General features: G+C 48.2%; 1 protein-coding gene across 1 annotated transcript in view; it reads left to right on the plus strand.

The window, feature by feature from the left end:
- Positions 1-26,454, plus strand: part of LOC117434697 (potassium voltage-gated channel subfamily H member 6-like) — a 68,672-nt gene that overhangs the window by 28,171 nt on the left and 14,047 nt on the right. Inside the window, exons 7-12 of the mRNA XM_059003189.1 lie at positions 12,221-12,646; positions 14,114-14,513; positions 15,152-15,351; positions 24,491-24,743; positions 24,902-25,095; positions 25,471-25,570. Coding sequence (XP_058859172.1) covers positions 12,221-12,646; positions 14,114-14,513; positions 15,152-15,351; positions 24,491-24,743; positions 24,902-25,095; positions 25,471-25,570 — 1,573 coding nt within the window. The remainder of the gene's footprint in view (positions 1-12,220; positions 12,647-14,113; positions 14,514-15,151; positions 15,352-24,490; positions 24,744-24,901; positions 25,096-25,470; positions 25,571-26,454) is intronic.

Below are 26,454 nucleotides of genomic sequence, written 5' to 3' on the forward strand. Positions count from 1 at the left end.
TGGTGGGGTGCAGTCTGGACGGGGAGAGGTTGAGGTTGTGGGGTGCAGTCTGGACGGGGAGAGGTTGAGGTTGTGGGGTGCAGTCTGGACGGGGAGAGGTTGAGGTGGTGGGGTGCAGTCTGGACAGGGAGAGGTTGAGGTTGTGGGGTGCAGTCTGGACGGGGAGAGGTTGAGGTTGTGGGGTGCAGTCTGGACGGGGAGAGGTTGAGGTGGTGGGGTGCAGTCTGGACTGGGAGAGGATACACATTATTCTGGGGGTCTCTTGCAGAGCTGATGGGCCCTGTTGCCTGTGCTATTCCATGATTTCATTATACTTTGCTTTATTAGACTTTCCTATGCTTCTGCCATGCTATACAGCAATAAACATTTATAGAGGTAAAAGGTACCAGCTTTCTGAAATAAGTAACATTTTTCAGATGTGTGTATCCGCTCTGTTTGTAATAACTGGGCTCAGTTATCATTCCCTGCTTGTACATAACTCTGGACTGAATGCTGGGGAGGTGCATCTGGTGATGGGAAGCTTGCCTGCGCTCCTCCTGCTCTGTGCCTGACTGCAGTGACACTGACAGTTACACACTCAGCCACAATGAGCACAGGCTTCAGTTTGTGTGGCTGAGCACCAGGAGTTTGTTCATCTCTTTGTGTTCCGCTTAACTGCAAGAACATGGCGCAGCTCAGAGTCACTTTACACGGGCCACAGTCACATGGTGCGGGTCACAGACGTGTGTGTCTGTGTGATATATATGTGTGTGTGTGTGTGTGTGTCTGCACGTGAGTGTGTATGAGTGTGCGTGTGTGAAATTTGCAGTGAAAATCGAATTTCCTTTTTTTCTTTTTGTCCCTTCAATTTGGTGCCTGTTTCTATTCTAGGCCCCTTTTGAAAAGCTTGTTTCTCTAAGTCGGTCAAATCCATTACCGCAGTTCTGTTTCACTGAAACAACACCCAGTGTTGCGGGGTCAGTTGTAACCCTGAATGTTTGCGGCAAAGAAATCAAACATCTAGAACAAACGTGGCAAAGTGGACTGGCGAACGGGAAGCAGTTTGTGTAAAAACCTCTCCAGCTTCATTGCACAGACAGTGCAGGTGAGGCCTCTCCAGCTTCATTGTACAGTGCAGGTGAGACCTCTCCAGCTTCATTGCACAGTGCAGGTGAGACCTCTCCAGCTTCATTGCATAGACAGTGCAGGTGAGACCTCTCCAGCTTCATTGCACAGTGCAGGTGAGACCTCTCCAGCTTAATTGCACAGACAGTGCAGGTGAGACCTCTCCAGCTTCATTGCACAAACAGTGCAGGTGAGACCTCTCCAGCTTCATTGCACAGTGCAGGTGAGACCTCTCCAGCTTCATTGCACAGACAGTGCAGGTGAGATCTCTCCAGCTTCATTGCACAGTGCAGGTGAGACCTCTCCAGCTTCATTGCACAGACAGTGCAGGTGAGACCTCTCCAGCTTCATTGCACAGTGCAGGTGAGACCTCTCCAGCTTCATTGCACAGTGCAGGTGAGACCTCTCCAGCTTCATTGCACAATGCAGGTGAGATCTCTCCAGCTTCATTGCACAGTGCAGATGAGACCTCTCCAGCTCCATTGCACAGACAGTGCAGGTGAGACCTCTCCAGCTTCATTGCACAGTGCAGGTGAGACCTCTCCAGCTTCATTGCACAGTGCAGGTGAGACCTCTCCAGCTTCATTGCACAGTGCAGGTGAGACCTCTCCAGCTTCATTGCACAGACAGTGCAGGTGAGACCTCTCCAGCTCCATTGCACAGTGCAGGTGAGACCTCTCCAGCTTCATTGCACAGTGCAGATGAGACCTCTCCAGCTCCATTGCACAGACAGTGCAGGTGAGATCTCTCCAGCTTCATTGCACAGTGCAGGTGAGACCTCTCCAGCTTCATTGCACAGTGCAGGTGAGACCTCTCCAGCTCCATTGCACAGACAGTGCAGGTGAGACCTCTCCAGCTTCATTGCACAGTGCAGGTGAGACCTCTCCAGCTTCATTGCACAGTGCAGGTGAGACCTCTCCAGCTTCATTGCACAGTGCAGGTGAGGCCTCTCCAGCTCCATTGCACAGACAGTGCAGGTGAGACCTCTCCAGCTCCATTGCACAGTGCAGGTGAGACCTCTCCAGCTTCATTGCACAGTGCAGATGAGACCTCTCCAGCTTCATTGCACAGTGCAGGTGAGACCTCTCCAGCTTCATTGCACAGTGCAGGTGAGACCTCTCCAGCTTCATTGCACAGTGCAGGTGAGACCTCTCCAGCTCCATTGCACAGTGCAGGTGAGGCCTCTCCAGCTCCATTGCACAGACAGTGCAGGTGAGACCTCTCCAGCTCCATTGCACAGTGCAGGTGAGACCTCTCCAGCTTCATTGCACAGTGCAGATGAGACCTCTCCAGCTTCATTGCACAGTGCAGGTGAGACCTCTCCAGCTTCATTGCACAGTGCAGGTGAGACCTCTCCAGCTTCATTGCACAGTGCAGGTGAGACCTCTCCAGCTTCATTGCACAGTGCAGGTGAGACCTCTTCAGCTTCATTGACAGTGCAGGTGAGACCTCTCCAGCTTCATTGCACAGTGCAGGTGAGACCTCTCCAGCTTCATTGCACAATGCAGGTGAGATCTCTCCAGCTTCATTGCACAGTGCAGGTGAGACCTCTCCAGCTCCATTGCACAGACAGTGCAGGTGAGACCTCTCCAGCTTCATTGCACAGTGCAGGTGAGACCTCTCCAGCTCCATTGCACAGACAGTGCAGGTGAGACCTCTCCAGCTCCATTGCACAGTGCAGGTGAGACCTCTCCAGCTTCATTGCACAGTGCAGATGAGACCTCTCCAGCTTCATTGCACAGTGCAGGTGAGACCTCTCCAGCTTCATTGCACAGTGCAGGTGAGACCTCTCCAGCTTCATTGCACAGTGCAGGTGAGACCTCTCCAGCTCCATTGCACAGACAGTGCAGGTGAGACCTCTCCAGCTTCATTGCACAGTGCAGGTGAGACCTCTTCAGCTTCATTGACAGTGCAGGTGAGACCTCTCCAGCTTCATTGCACAGTGCAGGTGAGACCTCTCCAGCTTCATTGCACAATGCAGGTGAGATCTCTCCAGCTTCATTGCACAGTGCAGGTGAGACCTCTCCAGCTCCATTGCACAGACAGTGCAGGTGAGACCTCTCCAGCTCCATTGCACAGACAGTGCAGGTGAGACCTCTCCAGCTTCATTGCACAGTGCAGGTGAGACCTCTCCAGCTTCATTGCACAGTGCAGGTGAGGCCTCTCCAGCTCCATTGCACAGACAGTGCAGGTGAGACCTCTCCAGCTTCATTGCACAGTGCAGGTGAGACCTCTCCAGCTTCATTGCACAGACAGTGCAGGTGAGACCTCTCCAGCTTCATTGCACAGTGCAGGTGAGACCTCTCCAGCTTCATTGCACAGTGCAGGTGAGACCTCTCCAGCTTCATTGCACAGTGCAGGTGAGACCTCTCCAGCTTCATTGCACAGTGCAGGTGAGACCTCTCCAGCTCCATTGCACAGTGCAGGTGAGACCTCTCCAGCTTCATTGCACAGTGCAGATGAGACCTCTCCAGCTCCATTGCACAGACAGTGCAGGTGAGATCTCTCCAGCTTCATTGCACAGTGCAGGTGAGACCTCTCCAGCTTCATTGCACAGTGCAGGTGAGACCTCTCCAGCTCCATTGCACAGACAGTGCAGGTGAGACCTCTCCAGCTTCATTGCACGCAGGTGAGACCTCTCCAGCTTCATTGCACAGACAGTGCAGGTGAGACCTCTCCAGCTTCATTGCACAGTGCAGGTAGACCTATCCAGCTTCATTGCACAATGCAGGTGAGATCTCTCCAGCTTCATTGCACAGTGCAGATGAGACCTCTCCAGCTCCATTGCACAGACAGTGCAGGTGAGACCTCTCCAGCTTCATTGCACAGTGCAGGTGAGACCTCTCCAGCTTCATTGCACAGTGCAGGTGAGACCTCTCCAGCTTCATTGCACAGTGCAGGTGAGACCTCTCCAGCTCCATTGCACAGACAGTGCAGGTGAGACCTCTCCAGCTTCATTGCACAGTGCAGGTGAGACCTCTCCAGCTTCATTGCACAGTGCAGGTGAGGCCTCTCCAGCTCCATTGCACAGACAGTGCAGGTGAGACCTCTCCAGATTCATTGCACAGTGCAGGTGAGACCTCTCCAGCTCCATTGCACAGACAGTGCAGGTGAGACCTCTCCAGATTCATTGCACAGTGCAGGTGAGACCTCTCCAGCTCCATTGCACAGACAGTGCAGGTGAGACCTCTCCAGCTTAATTGCACAGACAGTGCAGGTGAGACCTCTCCAGCTTCATTGCACAGTGCAGGTGAGATCTCTCCAGCTTCATTGCACAGTGCAGGTGAGACCTCTCCAGCTCCATTGCACAGACAGTGCAGGTGAGACCTCTCCAGATTCATTGCACAGTGCAGGTGAGACCTCTCCAGCTCCATTGCACAGACAGTGCAGGTGAGACCTCTCCAGCTTCATTGCACAGTGCAGGTGAGACCTCTCCAGCTTCATTGCACAGTGCAGGTGAGACCTCTCCAGCTTCATTGCACAGTGCAGGTGAGGCCTCTCCAGCTCCATTGCACAGACAGTGCAGGTGAGACCTCTCCAGCTTCATTGCACAGTGCAGGTGAGACCTCTCCAGCTTAATTGCACAGACAGTGCAGGTGAGACCTCTCCAGCTTCATTGCACAGTGCAGGTGAGACCTCTCCAGCTTCATTGCACAGTGCAGGTGAGGCCTCTCCAGCTCCATTGCACAGACAGTGCAGGTGAGACCTCTCCAGCTTCATTGCACAGTGCAGGTGAGACCTCTCCAGCTTCATTGCACAGACAGTGCAGGTGAGACCTCTCCAGCTTCATTGCACAGTGCAGGTGAGACCTCTCCAGCTTCATTGCACAGTGCAGGTGAGACCTCTCCAGCTTCATTGCACAGTGCAGGTGAGACCTCTCCAGCTTCATTGCACAGTGCAGATGAGACCTCTCCAGCTTCATTGCACAGTGCAGGTGAGACCTCTCCAGCTTCATTGCACAGTGCAGGTGAGACCTCTCCAGCTTCATTGCACAGTGCAGGTGAGACCTCTCCAGCTCCATTGCACAGACAGTGCAGGTGAGACCTCTTCAGCTTCATTGACAGTGCAGGTGAGACCTCTCCAGCTTCATTGCACAGTGCAGGTGAGACCTCTCCAGCTTCATTGCACAATGCAGGTGAGATCTCTCCAGCTTCATTGCACAGTGCAGGTGAGACCTCTCCAGCTCCATTGCACAGACAGTGCAGGTGAGACCTCTCCAGCTTCATTGCACAGTGCAGGTGAGACCTCTCCAGCTTCATTGCACAGTGCAGGTGAGGCCTCTCCAGCTCCATTGCACAGACAGTGCAGGTGAGACCTCTCCAGCTTCATTGCACAGTGCAGGTGAGACCTCTCCAGCTTCATTGCACAGACAGTGCAGGTGAGACCTCTCCAGCTTCATTGCACAGTGCAGGTGAGACCTCTCCAGCTTCATTGCACAGTGCAGGTGAGACCTCTCCAGCTTCATTGCACAGTGCAGGTGAGACCTCTCCAGCTTCATTGCACAGTGCAGGTGAGACCTCTCCAGCTCCATTGCACAGTGCAGGTGAGACCTCTCCAGCTTCATTGCACAGTGCAGATGAGACCTCTCCAGCTCCATTGCACAGACAGTGCAGGTGAGATCTCTCCAGCTTCATTGCACAGTGCAGGTGAGACCTCTCCAGCTTCATTGCACAGTGCAGGTGAGACCTCTCCAGCTCCATTGCACAGACAGTGCAGGTGAGACCTCTCCAGCTTCATTGCACGCAGGTGAGACCTCTCCAGCTTCATTGCACAGACAGTGCAGGTGAGACCTCTCCAGCTTCATTGCACAGTGCAGGTAGACCTCTCCAGCTTCATTGCACAATGCAGGTGAGATCTCTCCAGCTTCATTGCACAGTGCAGATGAGACCTCTCCAGCTCCATTGCACAGACAGTGCAGGTGAGACCTCTCCAGCTTCATTGCACAGTGCAGGTGAGACCTCTCCAGCTTCATTGCACAGTGCAGGTGAGACCTCTCCAGCTCCATTGCACAGACAGTGCAGGTGAGACCTCTCCAGCTTCATTGCACAGTGCAGGTGAGACCTCTCCAGCTTCATTGCACAGTGCAGGTGAGGCCTCTCCAGCTCCATTGCACAGACAGTGCAGGTGAGACCTCTCCAGATTCATTGCACAGTGCAGGTGAGACCTCTCCAGCTCCATTGCACAGACAGTGCAGGTGAGACCTCTCCAGATTCATTGCACAGTGCAGGTGAGACCTCTCCAGCTCCATTGCACAGACAGTGCAGGTGAGACCTCTCCAGCTTAATTGCACAGACAGTGCAGGTGAGACCTCTCCAGCTTCATTGCACAGTGCAGGTGAGATCTCTCCAGCTTCATTGCACAGTGCAGGTGAGACCTCTCCAGCTCCATTGCACAGACAGTGCAGGTGAGACCTCTCCAGCTTCATTGCACAGTGCAGGTGAGACCTCTCCAGCTTAATTGCACAGACAGTGCAGGTGAGACCTCTCCAGCTTCATTGCACAGTGCAGGTGAGACCTCTCCAGCTTCATTGCACAGTGCAGGTGAGGCCTCTCCAGCTCCATTGCACAGACAGTGCAGGTGAGACCTCTCCAGCTTCATTGCACAGTGCAGGTGAGACCTCTCCAGCTTCATTGCACAGACAGTGCAGGTGAGACCTCTCCAGCTTCATTGCACAGTGCAGGTGAGACCTCTCCAGCTTCATTGCACAGTGCAGGTGAGACCTCTCCAGCTTCATTGCACAGTGCAGGTGAGGCCTCTCCAGCTCCATTGCACAGACAGTGCAGGTGAGACCTCTCCAGCTCCATTGCACAGTGCAGGTGAGACCTCTCCAGCTTCATTGCACAGTGCAGATGAGACCTCTCCAGCTCCATTGCACAGACAGTGCAGGTGAGATCTCTCCAGCTTCATTGCACAGTGCAGGTGAGACCTCTCCAGCTTCATTGCACAGTGCAGGTGAGACCTCTCCAGCTCCATTGCACAGACAGTGCAGGTGAGACCTCTCCAGCTTCATTGCACAGTGCAGGTGAGACCTCTCCAGCTTCATTGCACAGACAGTGCAGGTGAGACCTCTCCAGCTTCATTGCACAGTGCAGGTGAGACCTCTCCAGCTTCATTGCACAATGCAGGTGAGATCTCTCCAGCTTCATTGCACAGTGCAGATGAGACCTCTCCAGCTCCATTGCACAGACAGTGCAGGTGAGACCTCTCCAGCTTCATTGCACAGTGCAGGTGAGACCTCTCCAGCTTCATTGCACAGACAGTGCAGGTGAGACCTCTCCAGCTTCATTGCACAGTGCAGGTGAGACCTCTCCAGCTTCATTGCACAGTGCAGGTGAGACCTCTCCAGCTTCATTGCACAGTGCAGGTGAGGCCTCTCCAGCTCCATTGCACAGACAGTGCAGGTGAGACCTCTCCAGCTCCATTGCACAGTGCAGGTGAGACCTCTCCAGCTTCATTGCACAGTGCAGATGAGACCTCTCCAGCTCCATTGCACAGACAGTGCAGGTGAGATCTCTCCAGCTTCATTGCACAGTGCAGGTGAGACCTCTCCAGCTTCATTGCACAGTGCAGGTGAGACCTCTCCAGCTCCATTGCACAGACAGTGCAGGTGAGACCTCTCCAGCTTCATTGCACAGTGCAGGTGAGACCTCTCCAGCTTCATTGCACAGACAGTGCAGGTGAGACCTCTCCAGCTTCATTGCACAGTGCAGGTGAGACCTCTCCAGCTTCATTGCACAATGCAGGTGAGATCTCTCCAGCTTCATTGCACAGTGCAGATGAGACCTCTCCAGCTCCATTGCACAGACAGTGCAGGTGAGACCTCTCCAGCTTCATTGCACAGTGCAGGTGAGACCTCTCCAGCTTCATTGCACAGTGCAGGTGAGACCTCTCCAGCTTCATTGCACAGTGCAGGTGAGACCTCTCCAGCTCCATTGCACAGACAGTGCAGGTGAGACCTCTCCAGCTTCATTGCACAGTGCAGGTGAGATCTCTCCAGCTTCATTGCACAGTGCAGGTGAGACCTCTCCAGCTTCATTGCACAGTGCAGGTGAGACCTCTCCAGCTTCATTGCACAAACAGTGCAGGTGAGACCTCTCCAGCTTCATTGCACAGTGCAGGTGAGACCTCTCCAGCTCCATTGCACAGACAGTACAGGTGAGACCTCTCCAGCTTCATTGCACAGTGCAGGTGAGACCTCTCCAGCTTCATTGCACAGTGCAGGTGAGGCCTCTCCAGCTCCATTGCACAGACAGTGCAGGTGAGACCTCTCCAGCTCCATTGCACAGTGCAGGTGAGACCTCTCCAGCTTCATTGCACAGTGCAGGTGAGACCTCTCCAGCTTCATTGCACAGTGCAGGTGAGACCTCTCCAGCTTCATTGCACAGACAGTGCAGGTGAGACCTCTCCGGCTTCATTGCACAGGTAGTACAGGTTCACTACATGCTGTGACACACAATGGTTGTTTGGAAGTCTGCAGCCATTGCATTCTCATCCTCAAACTGTCACGAGGGACTGCTGACAGTCCAGCCCCTTCTCAGACAGCATCCAGATAGTGTGGGCAAACAGAAGGCTTTGTTATTACTGTGAAGTACAAATCCAAGGAGGTTATGATGAGGCTATACAATGCACTGGTGAGACCACACTGAGAATACTGTGTTCAATTCCGGTCACCACAGAACCAATTACCAAAAACTCTTGGGGGTGATAATTTATCAAAGATAAAAAGCTTGACCATGAACACTATTCACAGTGCAAGGCACCGAGGGCTGGTACTGTTTCAGGACCACAGCTTGCTTATTATCAACAATTCACTGTAATGGAGCATCATATAAATACACAAGCAAGCTCTGAATACAGATGGAACGGACAGTCCTGCTGTACACAGTCCCTTCTCATTCACTATGTGTCAGTGTCGTTCATTTACAGGGTGTCAATTCTTGAGTGTAAGTCGGTGGTAAGAGCATACTAAATAAGTCAATCTGACAATGTTCATTTCTTATTTACAGTTCAGAAGTGTCCGAGCGCTGCCTCTGTGATTTTTGCAATTCATAGCTTCCAGTTCGGAGCTGCTAACTATTTCTGGTTGATAAGAAGCATGCCTGACAGTCTTGTTTACAGTAGAAGTCAGCCCTGCTTCCTAAGTCGTGTTCTGTGACCAGATTATCATTTCCACTTAGACTGCTGTAGCAATCCATTGACAGCCAAGAGACAGCACAGTACAACTTCCATGGACCGCTTAATTTATTTGATTGTTTTTTTTAACTTCATTCAAGGTTTTGGAACAAAAGTCAAAAGAGACGCTGGACTCGTTCATAGCTGCCCTCCCTCTGAGTTTATCAGAGCTGCGTCCTCACCTGCCCTGCAGACTCAGTGAAGCAGGGTGCTGCAGCATGTTTAGCTGGAGTTCAGACTGGAGAGACACACTAGCTTAACAGCGAGCTTGTTTGATTCAAGGCCAGGTGAACTGGAAAGATGAGTAATAATAGGATCTCTGATTGAATGCAGCATCTCAAAGGGTTTTATAAATGACACAACACACAGCGTGAGCTGTACCAGGGAGAGAGTGCAGTGGGAGCAGATCAGCACCCTGTGAAATGGAAGAAGTTTCTCTCCTCTATTGTAGTTCAGCCTCTGCTGCAGCTCTGAATTAGGGCTGTCAGTTAAGCCTCCAAATAGCAATCGATTAATAGGGCACACAAAATCGAATCGTTCGGATTAATATCGATGATTATTTTTTTTTTTTTTAACTGTAACTGTTTAACTTATTCATCAATTTATGCCGTTTTATTAACTTTGATTTTAATCTTTGTGTTCTGTTACCTTCTTTTTTGTTTTTTGTGCAGCGCCTTGAACCTTGTTGTATGAAATGCGCTCTATAAATAAAGATTATTATATTATTATTATTGTTTGGCCAGTTGAGCAAGATGTGGATATTTCAGGCTTGATTTTTTCCACCAGTCAAGTCGATTGCTATCATTTGTGCTTCACAGTTTTCTTTTTCTTGCCCAGCTCCTGTGTAACTATATTCCCAAACAGATCACCCTTTGCAGTTAGAGCAGTTTTTCCACAAACTTTTGGTTTTCCATCACTGCTGCTATGTGCCTTTGCCAGTCCAGCTTCATTTCCAAAGCGCTGAATCAGCTCTGTTTATATTTCTTGCAGGTTTTCTTGTTCTGATAAATGTATCGTGGGTCACAGAAGGATGTCTTGTTTAGTAACATGAATGTTGATTGTTTCTTTTCTTTGTTGTACCACAAACGTCAGTTGCTATGAATTTTGTTTTTCATTTCCTTCTCGACCGCAGTGTCGATGGGTGCTACGTTTTAAACCTGACGGATATGCTGAAGAGGCAGAACAGCTGATGCTGTTGGATATTTTTCTGCGGATAGTGCATCAGTTGCAGTTTTGAATGGTTTTAGTGTACCACAGATTTTCAATGATTGCCCATTCATTTGTTGTTAACTCCAGAGACAGTTTTTTCTCAAATATTACAGCAACCACTGCAGCCTGTTGTTATGACACACGGCAGATCGTATCATTCTGTTCCAACGTGCATTGCAATCATTTGTTACATTTTCATTTTTCAAGCCAAGCAACTTTTGCTTATCTTCCAGAAGACATTTGTCAGTTGGTGACATATTAAAATACGTGACCGTCAATTTGAGCTTGGCAAGTACTGTTTCAATTGCTTTCATATTTAGTCAGTTTCATACAGCAAGGTTAATTGTGTGAGCCAGACACAGAATATTGACAAAGCCAAGATGTGTTTGTACTGTGTTGACGTAGTTGATAGCATTATCAGTACTGACAGCAATTACTGATTCATGTATATCAAAATCAGATAGTGTTTGTGAGATGCACTCTGCAGCATTTTCTGCTGTATCAGTAATGCAGTGTGCTGTTACTGTAACGTAGGCATCTGTAGCTATGAGGTCCAGCCATCAGTAGTTATTATTATTATTTATTTCTTAGCAGACGCCCTTATCCAGGGCGACATACAATTGTTACAAGATATAATGTTATGTCACATTGTACACATTATACATTATTTCACATTATACAGATATCACATTATTTTTTTTTTACATACAATTACCCATTTATACAGTTGGGTTTTTACTGGAGCAATCTAGGTAAAGTACCTTGCTCAAGGGTACAGCAGTCGTGTCCCTCACCTGGGATTGAACCCACGACCCTAAGGTCAAGAGTCCAGAGCCCTAACCACTCCTCCACACTACGCAATGTCCTTACATTCATGCAGTAATTGATTTAGGTTTTCTTGAACAGTGTTATACAGTTTACATCTTTTGCAATTGTTGTGCGGCTCGGGATTTGGTACCTCGGCTCTATTTCATGATAAAATTTCCTGAAACCCTCGATGGCCCTCGATGATGTTAATCGGCCTCATATCTTTGCACATGAACGTAGTAAGTGCTTTAGTAATTTCTTAGCTTCGTTTGGCTGGCAGTTCAGTGCAGGTTTTCTGAGAAATATGTGACATTCTTTGCTGTTTCGGTAGTGAAGAGCCACCAGTTTCTGATAAATCCGTACCATACATTTCATTGTATTCCAGCGGGTGGTGTTTTTCCAGATGAGCCTTCATGTTTGTGGTATTAGAAAGGTAGCAGTATTCGCATTTGCAAATTTTACAAATCACGTATTTTTTATTTTCAATCTTGCCGTTGATCACCTCCAGGTAATAAAATTATCTACTAGCGTTATTTTGGGCGATGGTTTGCTCAATTGGAAACTTCAACAAAATCTGACACATTGGAGTTGCGGTTGTCAGACATTTTTTATGCTACCGTTGATACGAACTTGAGTGAAATTAACCCACTTGCACCTTAGACTAACAACGACTAATACATAAAAGGCCCGCACTTATAAAGCATTTTCAAAACTTATTCGCTGGCAGTCAGGATGGAACCAGCAAATCAGATGATAGTTAACACTTTAGCAGAAAAAGAACAACACGCCCACTTCTTGTATTTGGCAGAAATACTGTAGCAAGGCAAGGTGGTTCGGTGCAGTTTCGCTGATAAATTTAATCGTAGCAGCTCTACTCTGAACGTGTGAGTGCCCCCCTGGTGGAGGCTGACTGTCTCGTCTCTCCCAGGTGCTGTCGCTGGGTGCCGATGTGCTCCCGGAGTACAAGCTGCAGGCTCCCCGGATCCACAAGTGGACCATCCTGCACTACAGCCCCTTCAAGGCGGTGTGGGACTGGCTGATCCTGCTGCTGGTGATCTACACAGCGGTGTTCACACCCTACTCGGCAGCCTTCCTTCTCAACGAGCAGGAGGAGGAGCTGCGCCGGCGCTGTGGCTACACCTGCAACCCGCTCAACGTGGTGGACCTCATCGTGGACATCATGTTCATCATCGACATCCTCATCAACTTCCGCACCACCTACGTGAACATCCACGACGAGGTGGTGAGCCAGCCCGGCCGCATCGCCGTGCACTACTTCAAGGGCTGGTTCCTGATCGACATCGTGGCAGCCATCCCCTTCGACCTGCTCATCTTCCGCTCCGGCTCCGACGAGGTGCACTGCTGCCTGTCTGCCTGTCTGCCTGCCTGTATGTCTGTGTCTGTCTGCCTGTATGTCTGTCTGTCTGTCTGCATGTCTGCCTGGTGTGTGCCTGTCTGCCTGCTCTAGGACCCTGTCCTTAGCTCAGACTCTGAGGTGATGTGGGTTACCCAATTCTAACAAAGGGTAACAAATAAAGCAGGTTCTGCACACAAAACCTACAGCAGATGTTATATATATATAGAATATAATAGAGAAGGTATAGCGCTGTGAATATGAAGAATAGAGACAGTGTATTGGGAAGGTACAGGACAGGGGAGAGTTAGGAGAGCTGCAGTCCAGGTTGATATGCCTGTTCTGTGAATGTAGCAATACATGCAATATAAAGCAGGAATGGATAAACTGCAAAACTGAGGGAGAAAGGTATCTTTTTAGAAGTAGAGAAAAAGATGAATAATAAGAAATGCTTTGAGTGTCGTGCTTGAGTAACCAATTTATTTAGACATGCAAGCTCCAGATGTGATGCAGTAAGATGGAGCTCGGGCCGGGATGAGTGGGAAAGGGATTGAGATCAGGAGTTCTGACATTTAATATACTGGCACGCAGACGCCCCTCTGCTGCCGTGGAAACTGTGCAAGCAGCTGAATATCCCTGGCACTGCCCCACAGCCCTCTGGGAAAGGGGTACTGCCAGGTAATACCTACTGAAGCGCTACCGCTGTGCCACTCTACAAATACACCCTTATACTGAGCCCTGTGCTGCATCTACAGATACACCCTTATACTGAGCCCTGTGCTGCATCTACAGATACACCCTTATACTGAGCCCTGTGCTGCATCTACAGATACACCCTTATACTGAGCCCTGTGCTGCATCTACAGATACACCCTTATACTGAGCTCTGTGCTGCGACTCTACAAATACACCCTTATACTGAGCTCTGTGCTGCGACTTTATAAATGCACTCTTGTACTGAGCTCTGTACTGCGTAATCCATATGGACACCACTATCTCCAATCCGCTAACGGGGGTTTGTGTTCACCAGCTATTGATATTCCTTCTTGCAGCGATTCCTTTGAAAAGATGAGTTGAGGATCGCATCAGATGAGAAGCTAGCTGGTTTCATTTTGTGCAGATCAATGGAACGTGGAGCTGCCTGCTCTGTATCAGCTGCGATCTGCAGAGACGAGGCACATGGGCAGCCGGGGAGGCAGATAAGAGCCAGCCTCCTGTCGGAGCTGCCTCAATGTTATCAGCCTCCCCTGACTGACAGAACCCCACACAGCACACAGCATTCAGCTCAGGACTAAACACAAAAAGGATTGCTGAGAACAAACATTCAAACACACTGTATAACAGAGCATCCCATTGCATAGCACTTACAGGTTGACAATATATCATAATGATGGCAGGTATAACTCCTTTATTAACACTTACATGTTCTCAATATATTCTGAAACCCCGCCCCTTCTGTGCCCCCAGACCACCACTCTGATTGGCCTCCTGAAGACGGCTCGGCTGCTGCGATTGGTGCGTGTGGCGCGGAAGCTGGACCGCTACTCCGAGTACGGCGCGGCGGTGCTCTTCCTGCTCATGTGCACCTTCGCCCTCATCGCGCACTGGCTCGCCTGCATCTGGTACGCCATCGGCAACGTGGAGCGCCCTTACATGGTGCACAAGATCGGCTGGCTGGACGGGCTGGCCGACCAGATCGGAAAACCCTACACCGAGAGCAACGCCTCCTCCGGCCCCTCCATCAAGGACAAGTACGTGACTGCGCTCTACTTCACCTTCAGCAGCCTGACCAGCGTGGGCTTTGGGAACGTCTCCCCCAACACCAACTCCGAGAAGATCTTCTCCATCTGCGTCATGCTTATCGGCTGTAAGTTTGGGATTCATGATGAGCAGCATGGAGGAGATATGCTGGGGGTGGCAGTCTTAAGCATTCCACATTGTTTAGAGCTATCTAGAGCTGCAGTCATCCACAATCTCTGAGTATCAGAATCATGGTTTTGTCTCTGTTTGGTGCTGTCGGTGTCTCTGTTTGCTGTCAGGGTCTCTGTGTGCTGTCGGTGTCTCTGTGTGCTGTCGGTGTCTCTGTTTGCTGTCAGTGTCTCTGTGTGCTGTCAGTGTCTGTCTCTGTGTTCTGTCAGGGTCTCTGTGTGCTGTCAGTGTCTGACTCTGTGTTCTGTCAGTGTCTCTGTGTGCTGTCAGTGTCTGACTCTGTGTGCTGCCAGTGTCTCTGTGTGCTGCCAGTGTCTCTGTGTGCTGCCAGTGTCTCTGTGTTCTGTCAGTGTCTCTGTGTGCTGTCAGTGTCTGTCTCTGTGTGCTGTCAGTGTCTCTGTGTGCTGTCGGTGTCTCTGTGTGCTGTCAGTGTCTCTGTGTGCTGTCAGTGTCTGTCTCTGTGTGCTGTCAGTGTCTCTGTGTGCTATTGGTGTCTTTGCATGCTGCAGTATGTCACTATAAAGTGTCAGTGTTAATTGCCAGTGTAACCCCCTGACAGACTGCTTCTTCCCCCAGCCCTGATGTACGCCAGTATCTTTGGTAACGTCTCTGCCATTATCCAGCGGCTGTACTCGGGCACGGCGCGCTACCACACTCAGATGCTGCGGGTGAAGGAGTTCATCCGCTTCCACCAGATCCCCAGCTCCCTGCGGCAGAGACTGGAGGAGTACTTCCAGCACGCCTGGTCCTATACCAACGGCATCGACATGAACGCGGTGAGTCCCGGGTTCAGCAAGGGCACAGCGAGGACACAGCATGGGCACAACATGGTGTTGTGAAACAGTCACAGCACAGCATAGCCAGACAAGCAGGTACGGAGAGCACAGAGTGCTGGCATGGAGGTGATCAGCCACAGCAGAGACACAAGCCTCACATGTCAAAAACCCAGAAGAACCAAACTAGTGGCTGGGTGTGACTGTGAGAGAGCCAGGACTGACGACTGGGTGTGACTGTGAGAGAGCCAGGACTGACGACTGGGTGTGACTGTGAGAGAGCCAGGAAAGGGGGATGAACAGCAGGAGAGCAGCACTGGTGCAGCAGCAGGGTCCCTGGGTCTGGTTTAGAATCTGGGTTTCAACGGCATGGAGGTGAAATTTAGTCCCATGTCAATGGATCACATGACTCAGGAGGACAGGTGTGTGTGTGTGTGTGTGTGTGATGTACAGAGGGAGGGTGTTAACAATATTAACAGAAGCAGATCTCTGTACCGCTGCCCTTTCACTCGAATTAACTAGAATTGTGCTTCATAAAGTCAAATGAAACCTGCTGAATAATGTTACGTTAAACTACAAAGCAGTATGTAATTCAATATGTTGCTTATGCTTAACGAAAAAACTGACAAAAATGAAAAATGTGACATTTCGAAATCTAACATGAAATACTGTACTACTATTATGGCTTCCGGTAGACTTTTGTAACATTATTTCGTAGCTTCTTTGATTACATTTGATTAAATTATGTTCATATAGTTTTTTTTTAATTATGTGTCAATACTAAAATCCGAGGTGATGCAACACTTTTGGCCATCACTGCAGTGTGAAATGCTGGTTCCATGGACACAAAATACACAAAAAACAAAAAAATTAAAAAACAACAGCAGCATTACAGCTCAGTCCATAAACAGTGCAGTTACTCACCTACTGGTAGAAAACATTGTGTGCAAGAGCTCTGGATCATACCAACGATGCAGCAGCCAGGCTGGATGTGTTGTTAGGATAATGTGTAAAAGTGTTAGCACAGAAGACATCGCTCTGATTATATTTTAGTACTACTGTGATGTGTATTGAGCTGAGGACTCATGTCAGTGTGATTGCCTTTGGACCAGCCAATGCATTTATACTATTTCATTATTTGCCTAGTCGTGCAGCAGATTGCCAATATCATTTATTCTGTAGCAATCAAAACAGAATCAAGGAAAGACTACTTCCTAGAAACAATTTTCTAACCACTAGACCACACTGCCTCCCTCCCAGTCCCTCAGCTCTTACCACTAGACCACACTGCCTCCCTCCCAGTCCCTCAGCTCTTACCACTAGACCACGCTGCCTCCCTCCCAGTCCCTCAGCTCTAACCACTAGACCACGCTGCCTCCCTCCCAGTCCCTCAGCTCTTACCACTAGACCACACTGCCTCCCTCCCAGTCCCTCAGCTCTTACCACTAGATCACACTGCCTCCCTCCCAGTCCCTCAGCTCTAACCACTAGACCACGCTGCCTCCCTCCCAGTCCCTCAGCTCTTACCACTAGATCACACTGCCTCCCTCCCAGTCCCTCAGCTCTAACCACTAGATCACACTGCCTCCCTCCCAGTCCCTCAGCTCTTACCACTAGATCACACTGCCTCCCTCCCAGTCCCTCAGCTCTTACCACTAGATCACACTGCCTCCCTCCCAGTCCCTCAGCTCTTACCACTAGATCACACTGCCTCCCTCCCAGTCCCTCAGCTCTTACCACTAGATCACACTGCCTCCCTCCCAGTCCCTCAGCTCTTACCACTAGACCACACTGCCTCCCTCCCAGTCCCTCAGCTCTTACCACTAGACCACACTGCCTCCCTCCCAGTCCCTCAGCTCTTACCACTAGATCACACTGCCTCCCTCCCAGTCCCTCAGCTCTAACCACTAGACCACGCTGCCTCCCTCCCAGTCCCTCAGCTCTTACCACTAGATCACACTGCCTCCCTCCCAGTCCCTCAGCTCTTACCACTAGATCACACTGCCTCCCTCCCAGTCCCTCAGCTCTTACCACTAGACCACACTGCCTCCCTCCCAGTCCCTCAGCTCTTACCACTAGACCACACTGCCTCCCTCCCAGTCCCTCAGCTGTTACCACTAGACCACACTGCCTCCCTACCAGTCCATCAGCTCTAACCACTAGACCACACTGCCTCCCCTGCTCTCATCTTTTTCAGCATTTCATTTCACCAAAGTAGTGAAGTATTGTAACTTTTCTGCAGCCTAGCTGCCACCCAGAAGTTACAGCTGATTGCTATGTCCACAAAGCAGCCCACAGAGACAGGATTTGGGGTCTCTGCTTCTTGGCTGCTTGGCAGTTGTGCACAGTTATAATTTCCAAGAGGAGCCTGTTTTGGTTACATATCCTTTTACATGAAAGTAAAATGTAAATGTGCTTGTTCAAATTTAAAGATGTAAATACTGACCTTCTCAACGCCATGTGTCTGATCTCCAATCTTACAGCGAAATAAAAATACTGTTGAAAGTACCGCTAAGAGGCAAATGGAAAATCAAATAGCCCAGTCTGTCAATTCCATGTGAAGGAGTCTCATCACAGCATCCCACAGCAATCAGCCCGCTCAGTAGCACGGGTGATTGGATGTGCAAATGGAGCAGGGGCAGGGATTTCAATATGATACATCTCGGGACAAATCCGAACCCCAAGCTCATCTCCCCGAGGTTTGTGCAAGCATGTGTTTGTAGCCAGGTGCTGTGGGGCAGTGAGTGGGGCTCCCCCGGTGTACCCTCCCATACGAAACTAAAATATATTTTTAATATATAATAAGAAATGTAGGAATCTTATATTTTCCCAACATCATTCTTGAATTAAATAGAATATATTAAAAATACATTATCAAGATATTTTATACATTTTTCATACACCAAAATTGGCCCCTTTTCTAGATATGAGAAATATATGCGGTAAATATACTGTATGTTTTATGTATTTAAAATATATATATATACAGTGCCTTGCGAAAGTATTCGGCCCCCTTGAACTTTGCGACCTTTTGCCACATTTCAGGCTTCAAACATAAAGATATGAAACTGTAATTTTTTGTGAAGAATCAACAACAAGTGGGACACAATCATGAAGCGGAACGAAATTTATTGGATATTTCAAACTTTTTTAACAAATAAAAAACTGAAAAATTGGGCGTGCAAAATTATTCAGCCCCCTTAAGTTAATACTTTGTAGCGCCACCTTTTGCTGCGATTACAGCTGTAAGTCGCTTGGGGTATGTCTCTATCAGTTTTGCACATCGAGAGACTGAAATTTTTGCCCATTCCTCCTTGCAAAACAGCTCGAGCTCAGTGAGGTTGGATGGAGAGCATTTGTGAACAGCAGTTTTCAGTTCTTTCCACAGATTCTCGATTGGATTCAGGTCTGGACTTTGACTTGGCCATTCTAACACCTGGATATGTTTATTTGTGAACCATTCCATTGTAGATTTTGCTTTATGTTTTGGATCATTGTCTTGTTGGAAGACAAATCTCCGTCCCAGTCTCAGGTCTTTTGCAGACTCCATCAGGTTTTCTTCCAGAATGGTCCTGTATTTGGCTCCATCCATCTTCCCATCAATTTTAACCATCTTCCCTGTCCCTGCTGAAGAAAAGCAGGCCCAAACCATGATGCTGCCACCACCATGTTTGACAGTGGGGATGGTGTGTTCAGGGTGATGAGCTGTGTTGCTTTTACGCCAAACATAACGTTTTGCATTGTTGCCAAAAAGTTCGATTTTGGTTTCATCTGACCAGAGCACCTTCTTCCACATGTTTGGTGTGTCTCCCAGGTGGCTTGTGGCAAACTGTAAACGACACTTTTTATGGATATCTTTAAGAAATGGCTTTCTTCTTGCCACTCTTCCATAAAGGCCAGATTTGTGCAGTATACGACTGATTGTTGTCCTATGGACAGAGTCTCCCACCTCAGCTGTAGATCTCTGCAGTTCATCCAGAGTGATCATGGGCCTCTTGGCTGCATCTCTGATCAGTCTTCTCCTTGTATGAGCTGAAAGTTTAGAGGGACGGCCAGGTCTTGGTAGATTTGCAGTGGTCTGATACTCCTTCCATTTCAATATTATCGCTTGCACAGTGCTCCTTGGGATGTTTAAAGCTTGGGAAATCTTTTTTTTATGCAAATCCGGCTTTAAACTTCTCCACAACAGTATCTCGGACCTGCCTGGTGTGTTCCTTGTTCTTCATGATGCTCTCTGCGCTTTAAACGGACCTCTGAGACTATCACAGTGCAGGTGCATTTATACGGAGACTTGATTACACACAGGTGGATTCTATTTATCATCATTAGTCATTTAGGTCAACATTGGATCATTCAGAGATCCTCACTGAACTTCTGGAGAGAGTTTGCTGCACTGAAAGTAAAGGGGCTGAATAATTTTGCACGCCCAATTTTTCAGTTTTTTATTTGTTAAAAAAGTTTGAAATATCCAATAAATTTCGTTCCACTTCATGATTGTGTCCCACTTGTTGTTGATTCTTCACAAAAAATTACAGTTTCTTATCTTTATGTTTGAAGCCTGAAATGTGGCAAAAGGTCGCAAAGTTCAAGGGGGCCGAATACTTTCGCAAGGCACTGTATATATATATATATATATATATATATATATATATATATATATATATATATATAATGTATTGTTAATATAAAGTATATATATATATTGAGAAATATAAAATTCATATGAGAAAAATAAATGATGTATACATTTGAAATATTTAATTTAATATAAGTATTTGTGTACGGCACATAATAAAAACAAACACTATTGCAGCTGAACAGGGCACTTAAAATCACCTTCATGGATGAACACAGGAAGCAACGCAGCTCTTTTTATAACACCAGAGGTGTTATTTGGCAGAGATTGCCAACTGACACGCACACACACACACACACACAGCACTGACACACACACACACACACACAGCACTGACATACACACACACACACACACAGCACTGACATACACACACACACACACACACACACAGCACTGACACACACACACTCATGCACGCACACGCACACACACACACAGCACTGACACACACACACACTCACGCACGCACGCACACACACACACACCCACACACAGCACTGACACACACACACACACACTCACACACAGCACTGACACACACACACACACACACACACAGCACTGACACACACACAGCACTGACACACTCGCACGCACACACACTCACAGACAGCACTGACACACACACACACACACACAGCACTGACACACACACACACACAGCACTGACACACACACACACACACACACAGAGCACTGACACACACACACACACACACTCACACACAGCACTGACACACACACACACACAGCACTGACATACACACTGACACACACACAGCACTGACACACACACACACACACAGCACTGACACACACACACAGCACTGACACACACACACAGCACTGACACACACACACACAGCACTAACATCCACACACACACACACAGCACTAACGTACACACACACACACACAGCACTGACACACACACACACACAGCACTGACACACACACACAGCACTGACACACACACAGCACTGACACACACACACAGCACTGACGCACACACAGCATTGACACACACACACACTCACGCACGCACGCACGCACACACACACACAGCACTGACACACACACACACACACAGCATTGACACACACACATAGCACACTCGCACGCACGCATGCATGCACGCACGCACACACACATACGCACACACACAGCACTGACACACACACACACACACACTCATGCACGCACGCACACACACACACACACACACACTCATGCACGCACGCACACACACACACACACACACACACTCACACACAGCACTGACACACACACACACACACACACAGCACTGACACACACACACACAGCACTGACATATACACTCACGCACGCACACACACACACACAGCACTGACACACACACACACACACTCACACACAGCACTGACACACACACACACACACACTCACACACAGCACTGACACACACACACACTCACATACACACACACACACACACACAGTACTGACACACACACACACACTCACACACAGCACTGACACACTCACACACAGCACTGACACACACACACACACACACACAGCACTGACACACACACACACTCACACACAGCACTGACACACACACACACTCACACACAGCACTGACACACACACACACACTCACACACAGCACTGACACACACACACACACACACACACACAGGCACCTCCCCACTTTTGCGGATGCACACACCTTTCAGGGTAATTTTCACAGATTAATAACAAATCACAGAAATAATCCCAAATGATCAACAAACATGTAAAACAATAACTTGAACAACTATCACAAAAACAATAATCAAATATTTACAATAATCAACAAATAATCAGAGTTTCCACACAAATAAATCCCAACCCCTAACCCCTAACCCCTAACTCCTAACCCTAACCCTTTGCAAGCAACTAATTTACATGCGTCTGCTCAGGCAATATCTATATATGACAAATACATATTTAATGCTTTATATAATAAATATATTGATTAATATGTTTCCCATTCATAAAAAAAATATAAAAAATATATTTTCTTTCTGTATTGTATTGTATTGTAAAAGCTGCTGTTTTTGTGTGTGTGTGTGTGTGCGTGTGTATGTGTGTGTGGGGAGGGGGTTGGAGCGTTTCATTCAATGCTATGCTTGGCTGGTTCATTTCATTGATATTTTATTTTGAACAATTGAGTTTAGTTGCTGTTGTCTGTCTGTCTTTCTGTCCCAGTGTGTCTGTCTGTCTGTCTGACCCAATGTGTCTGTCCGACCCAGTGTGTCTGTCTGTCTGTCCCAGTGTCTGTCTGTCTGTCTGTCTGACCCAGTGTGTCTGTCTGTCTCAATGTGTCTGCCTGTCAATCCGACCCAGTGTGTCTGTCTGTCTGACACAGTGTGCCTGTCTGTCTGTCCCAGTGTCTGTCTGTCTGTCTGACCCAGTGTGTCTGTCTGTCTGTCTGTCTGACCCAGTGTGTCTGTCTGTCTGTCTGATACAGTGTGTCTGTCTGTCTGAGACAGTGTGTCTGTCTGTCTGTCCCAGTGTGTCTGTCTGTCTGTCCCAGTGTCTGTCTGTCTGTCTGACCTAGTATGTCTGTCTGTCTGTCAAAGTGTATCTGTCTGTCTGTCTGTCCCAGTGTGTCTGTCTGTCTGTCTGACCCAGTATGTCTGTCTGTCTGTCAAAGTGTATCTGTCTGTCTGTCTGTCCCAGTGTGTCTGTCTGTCTGTCTGACCCAGTGTGTCTGTCTGTCTGTCTTGTGGGTACTATTGTAGGCAGTTAATATATTCTTAAGAGCAATAAATTAAAGGACTTCCAAAAACTGTAGGGGATAAAGAGATACCTTCGATAGTCAAGTTCTCGGTGGGACCTCCACAATAAACGGTGTCCTATTATAATGTACAAACCCGTTTTTAATATCGCTCTCTGAAAACGATGCCAGATTTACACATTACAACAAGCCAAAAATAGACACATTCCAGACTGTTCAGAGTTCATAAATCGTGTTTGTTCAACATGAGCGAATGACTCAATACTGGGAATCTCTTCTTAGAAAGATGGTATTTATTACACAAAACAGTTACACAATTAAAGTCACATTAAAAGCATTACAATGAGAACTAAGGTTTAAAACAACAATTTACCAACAAAATACTAGTACATACTGACACAACAAGGGGTCACACAATACCTGAATAGATATTTAAGAGTATTGTTACCTAGCCTGAAAAGCAGTTCTGTTACCTTGTGTTTCTCCAAGTGTCAGGGCCCCCAACCTTGATGGATAAATACTGAGAGCTGAGGGCTCCAGGTGCAGTCTTGTAGTTTCTTAGAGTCTGAGCAAGCAGGGATCAGCAGCCAGTCTGGGGCTAAAGTAGGTCTGGATAGCGCTGGGCTCAGATTAGAGGGCAAGCATAGGGGGGTAGAGCTGGGGACTCAGATTAGAGGGCCAACGCAGGTCTGGGGCAAGCGTAGCGGAGGAGCTGGGGACTCAGATTAGAGGGCAAGTGTAGGGGGGTAGAGTTGGGGACCCAGATTAGAGGGCAAGCGTAGGGGGGTGGAGTTGGGGACAAGGAGCTGGGCTAAAAGCAGGGGTTTTATACTTTTCAAACAAAGAGATTATTTGAATTTCCCGCTGCATGCTCCGATTGGCTATTTTGTAGCGAATGGGCTTGCAATCTTGATTGATTGCTCCCCCTTCCTCTGTCTGATTAGTTCTTTATCATAATCTGGAAAGGGGAAACTTTTAAAACGTGCTTAACTTTTGCTAAATAATTCAGATTTTATTCTGAATTCCCGTTATTTTTACTAAGAAATTACATTTCTTTAGACACCAAACATGTCGGGTTGCGACTTTGGTTGGACATTGCCAACAGTTTAATTTTCTTAGGGATTTATTACCTGGGTTATTCTATACTTGTTAGGCAATTTAAGAATAAAAACGCTTCCATCTTGTACTCATGGTGGTATTAAATCAATATGATGTGAAATTTGTCTTAAATCTCTAAATCTTTAAGCTATTTTTCTCTCTTTTCAGACTCCAGTGCTAAACTACCTCTCTCACTAGACGGGTTAATTAAATCATGGAGACAGTTTTGATTAGCCTTTTGTTTCCTGAGTGCCTGGTGCATTCAAGTTGTTAGGTTGATCATTATCTCTAGGCAAAGCTAGACAAATTAGATTAAAGTTCATTCAATGTAGATTCCTGATACAATATCATAAGAACATAACATAAGAAAGTCCATGACATTTGCAATATATTTGAGATGACAATGTCTATAGAACCTACAGTCTGTCTGTCTGTCCCAGTGTGTCTGTCTGTCTGTCTGACCCAGTGTGTCTGTCTGTCTGTCTGTCTGTCCCGTGTGTCTGTCTGTCTGTCTGACCCAGTGTGTCTGTCTGTCTGTCTGTCTGTCCCAGTGTGTCTGTCTGTCCCAGTGTGTCTGTCTGTCTGTCCCTCTCTGTCCCAGTGGCTGACGGTCTCTCTGTCCCTCTCTGTGTCCGCAGGTGTTGAAGGGTTTCCCTGAGTGTCTGCAGGCTGATATCTGTCTGCACCTGAACCGCACGCTGCTCCAGAACTGCAAGGCGTTCCGAGGGGCGAGTAAGGGCTGCCTGCGGGCGCTGGCCATGCGCTTCAAAACCACCCACGCCCCGCCGGGTGACACGCTGGTGCACTGCGGAGACGTGCTGACCGCCCTGTACTTCATCTCGCGCGGGTCCATCGAGATCCTGAGAGACAACGTGGTGGTGGCCATCCTGGGTGAGGGGCGGGACCATTCTTCTGTACCAGCAATGAGGCTTTCCTCTTCCTCGAAACTATAACTGACAGTGTGAACAAATAGGAATACAAGTGCATTTCACTGCAGTAACAATCAGACAGGTGGGATATAAACCCCCATTCTCCCCCCTCCCCTCCAGGAAAGAACGACACCTTCGGGGAGCCCATCAGCCTGTATGCACGCCCTGGCAAGTCAAACTCAGACGTCCACGCGCTCACCTACTGCGACCTGCACAAGATCCACAGAGACGACCTGCTGGAGGTGCTGGACATGTACCCCGACTTCTCAGACAACTTCTGGAGCAGCCTGGAGATCACCTTCAACCTGAGAGATGTGAGTGGCTGGGGGCTGGGGGCTGGGGGCTGGGGGGAGGGAGGTCTGATTGAGAGTTTTCAGGCCATTGCCATTATGTTATATTTACAAAAGACTATGGTTGTGAAAAATTGGGCAGGTTACATTCACAGAATAAATGTAAAAGCACTTTGTAATGGACATGTTCGAGAGTTTTCAGACCATGAATACATGAGAGGAGTCGCAGGTGCACATCACTAGATGGCACTGCAAGCTGGAAAATAGCACAGCAGCTCCTAATAGATGGTAAAATGAATCTTGCGCTGCGTCTGCATTGCGGTTTGCAAGGCCTGGTCTAAATGGAGCAGGAATGACACGAACAGAGACGGTTGTGTTACTGAAGCTCTCTTGTATCAGGCAGATCGAATTATCCACTCGCTACCCAGTGAAGATTCGGACTGCGGGTACCGCCGGCCGCGACGCAGGAGAAACTCTCTGCACAGACGCAACCAACCCGGTGAGTGAGCTGCTAGCCTGCCAGGACTGAGGGGTCTGTATGCATGCCCAGAGAATGTCTTAGGCAGTGGCGGTGCCAGGCTCTCCTCGGTGAGGGTGCTGAGGGGGGCTAGGCAAACATTTGAGGGGGCTACACTCCACTTTGTGTGGGCACGTATAGTGTCAGTGTTTCGATATGTCTCACAAAACGTCAGTATTAGGATGGTGGAATCTGATGCAGATTAATGCCTGTTGTGTATAATAATAATAATAATAATAATAATAATAATAATAATAATAATTAACAGACATCTTTATCCAGCACGATTTAAAAGGGTTACAGTGCAGTATAAAGTAAGTGCTGTTGTAACAGGGCTGAGGCTGGGTGTGAACCAGTGACCCCGCGCACCTCAAGCGAGCATCTAAACCACAATGCTAAAGAGCCGGGCTCGTTTGCTCATTTTAGAGCTTTTAATGTCATCCCATCTCACCGACAGGGCAGGATCTGTAACAGTAGCGTGTCACACAACACTGCCCCTTACACTGTAATAAAACAAGCAGTCACGAAGTGGACAAACAACTGGAACATTTATATTTAAATATTTAAGCAAGGGGTAGAAGTTGAAATGATTAGAAACTTTAAATAACATTGATTGTTAACAACTGAAAGTTAAACTAAATATAATGTTTAAAAGTAATCCAATGAGTTGCTAAATGTGTTTTTTTAATAGAAACTAGGAACTTTTGAGCGTACTGAAATGGAATCGCCACAAGAGTTTGTGAAACAGCATTTCCTGGAGGGAATGTTTAGTAGCAACGCAGTTCCCCCTTCAGCATGAAAGCGGGTAGCTGGTTGTCGGTGCTCACGCAGCTAGCGCCCAGGCCGTGAGTTCACCATGATGATCT

Source organism: Acipenser ruthenus, chromosome 28 (genome assembly GCF_902713425.1).
Source record: "Acipenser ruthenus chromosome 28, fAciRut3.2 maternal haplotype, whole genome shotgun sequence".
Lineage (NCBI taxonomy): Eukaryota > Metazoa > Chordata > Actinopteri > Acipenseriformes > Acipenseridae > Acipenser > Acipenser ruthenus.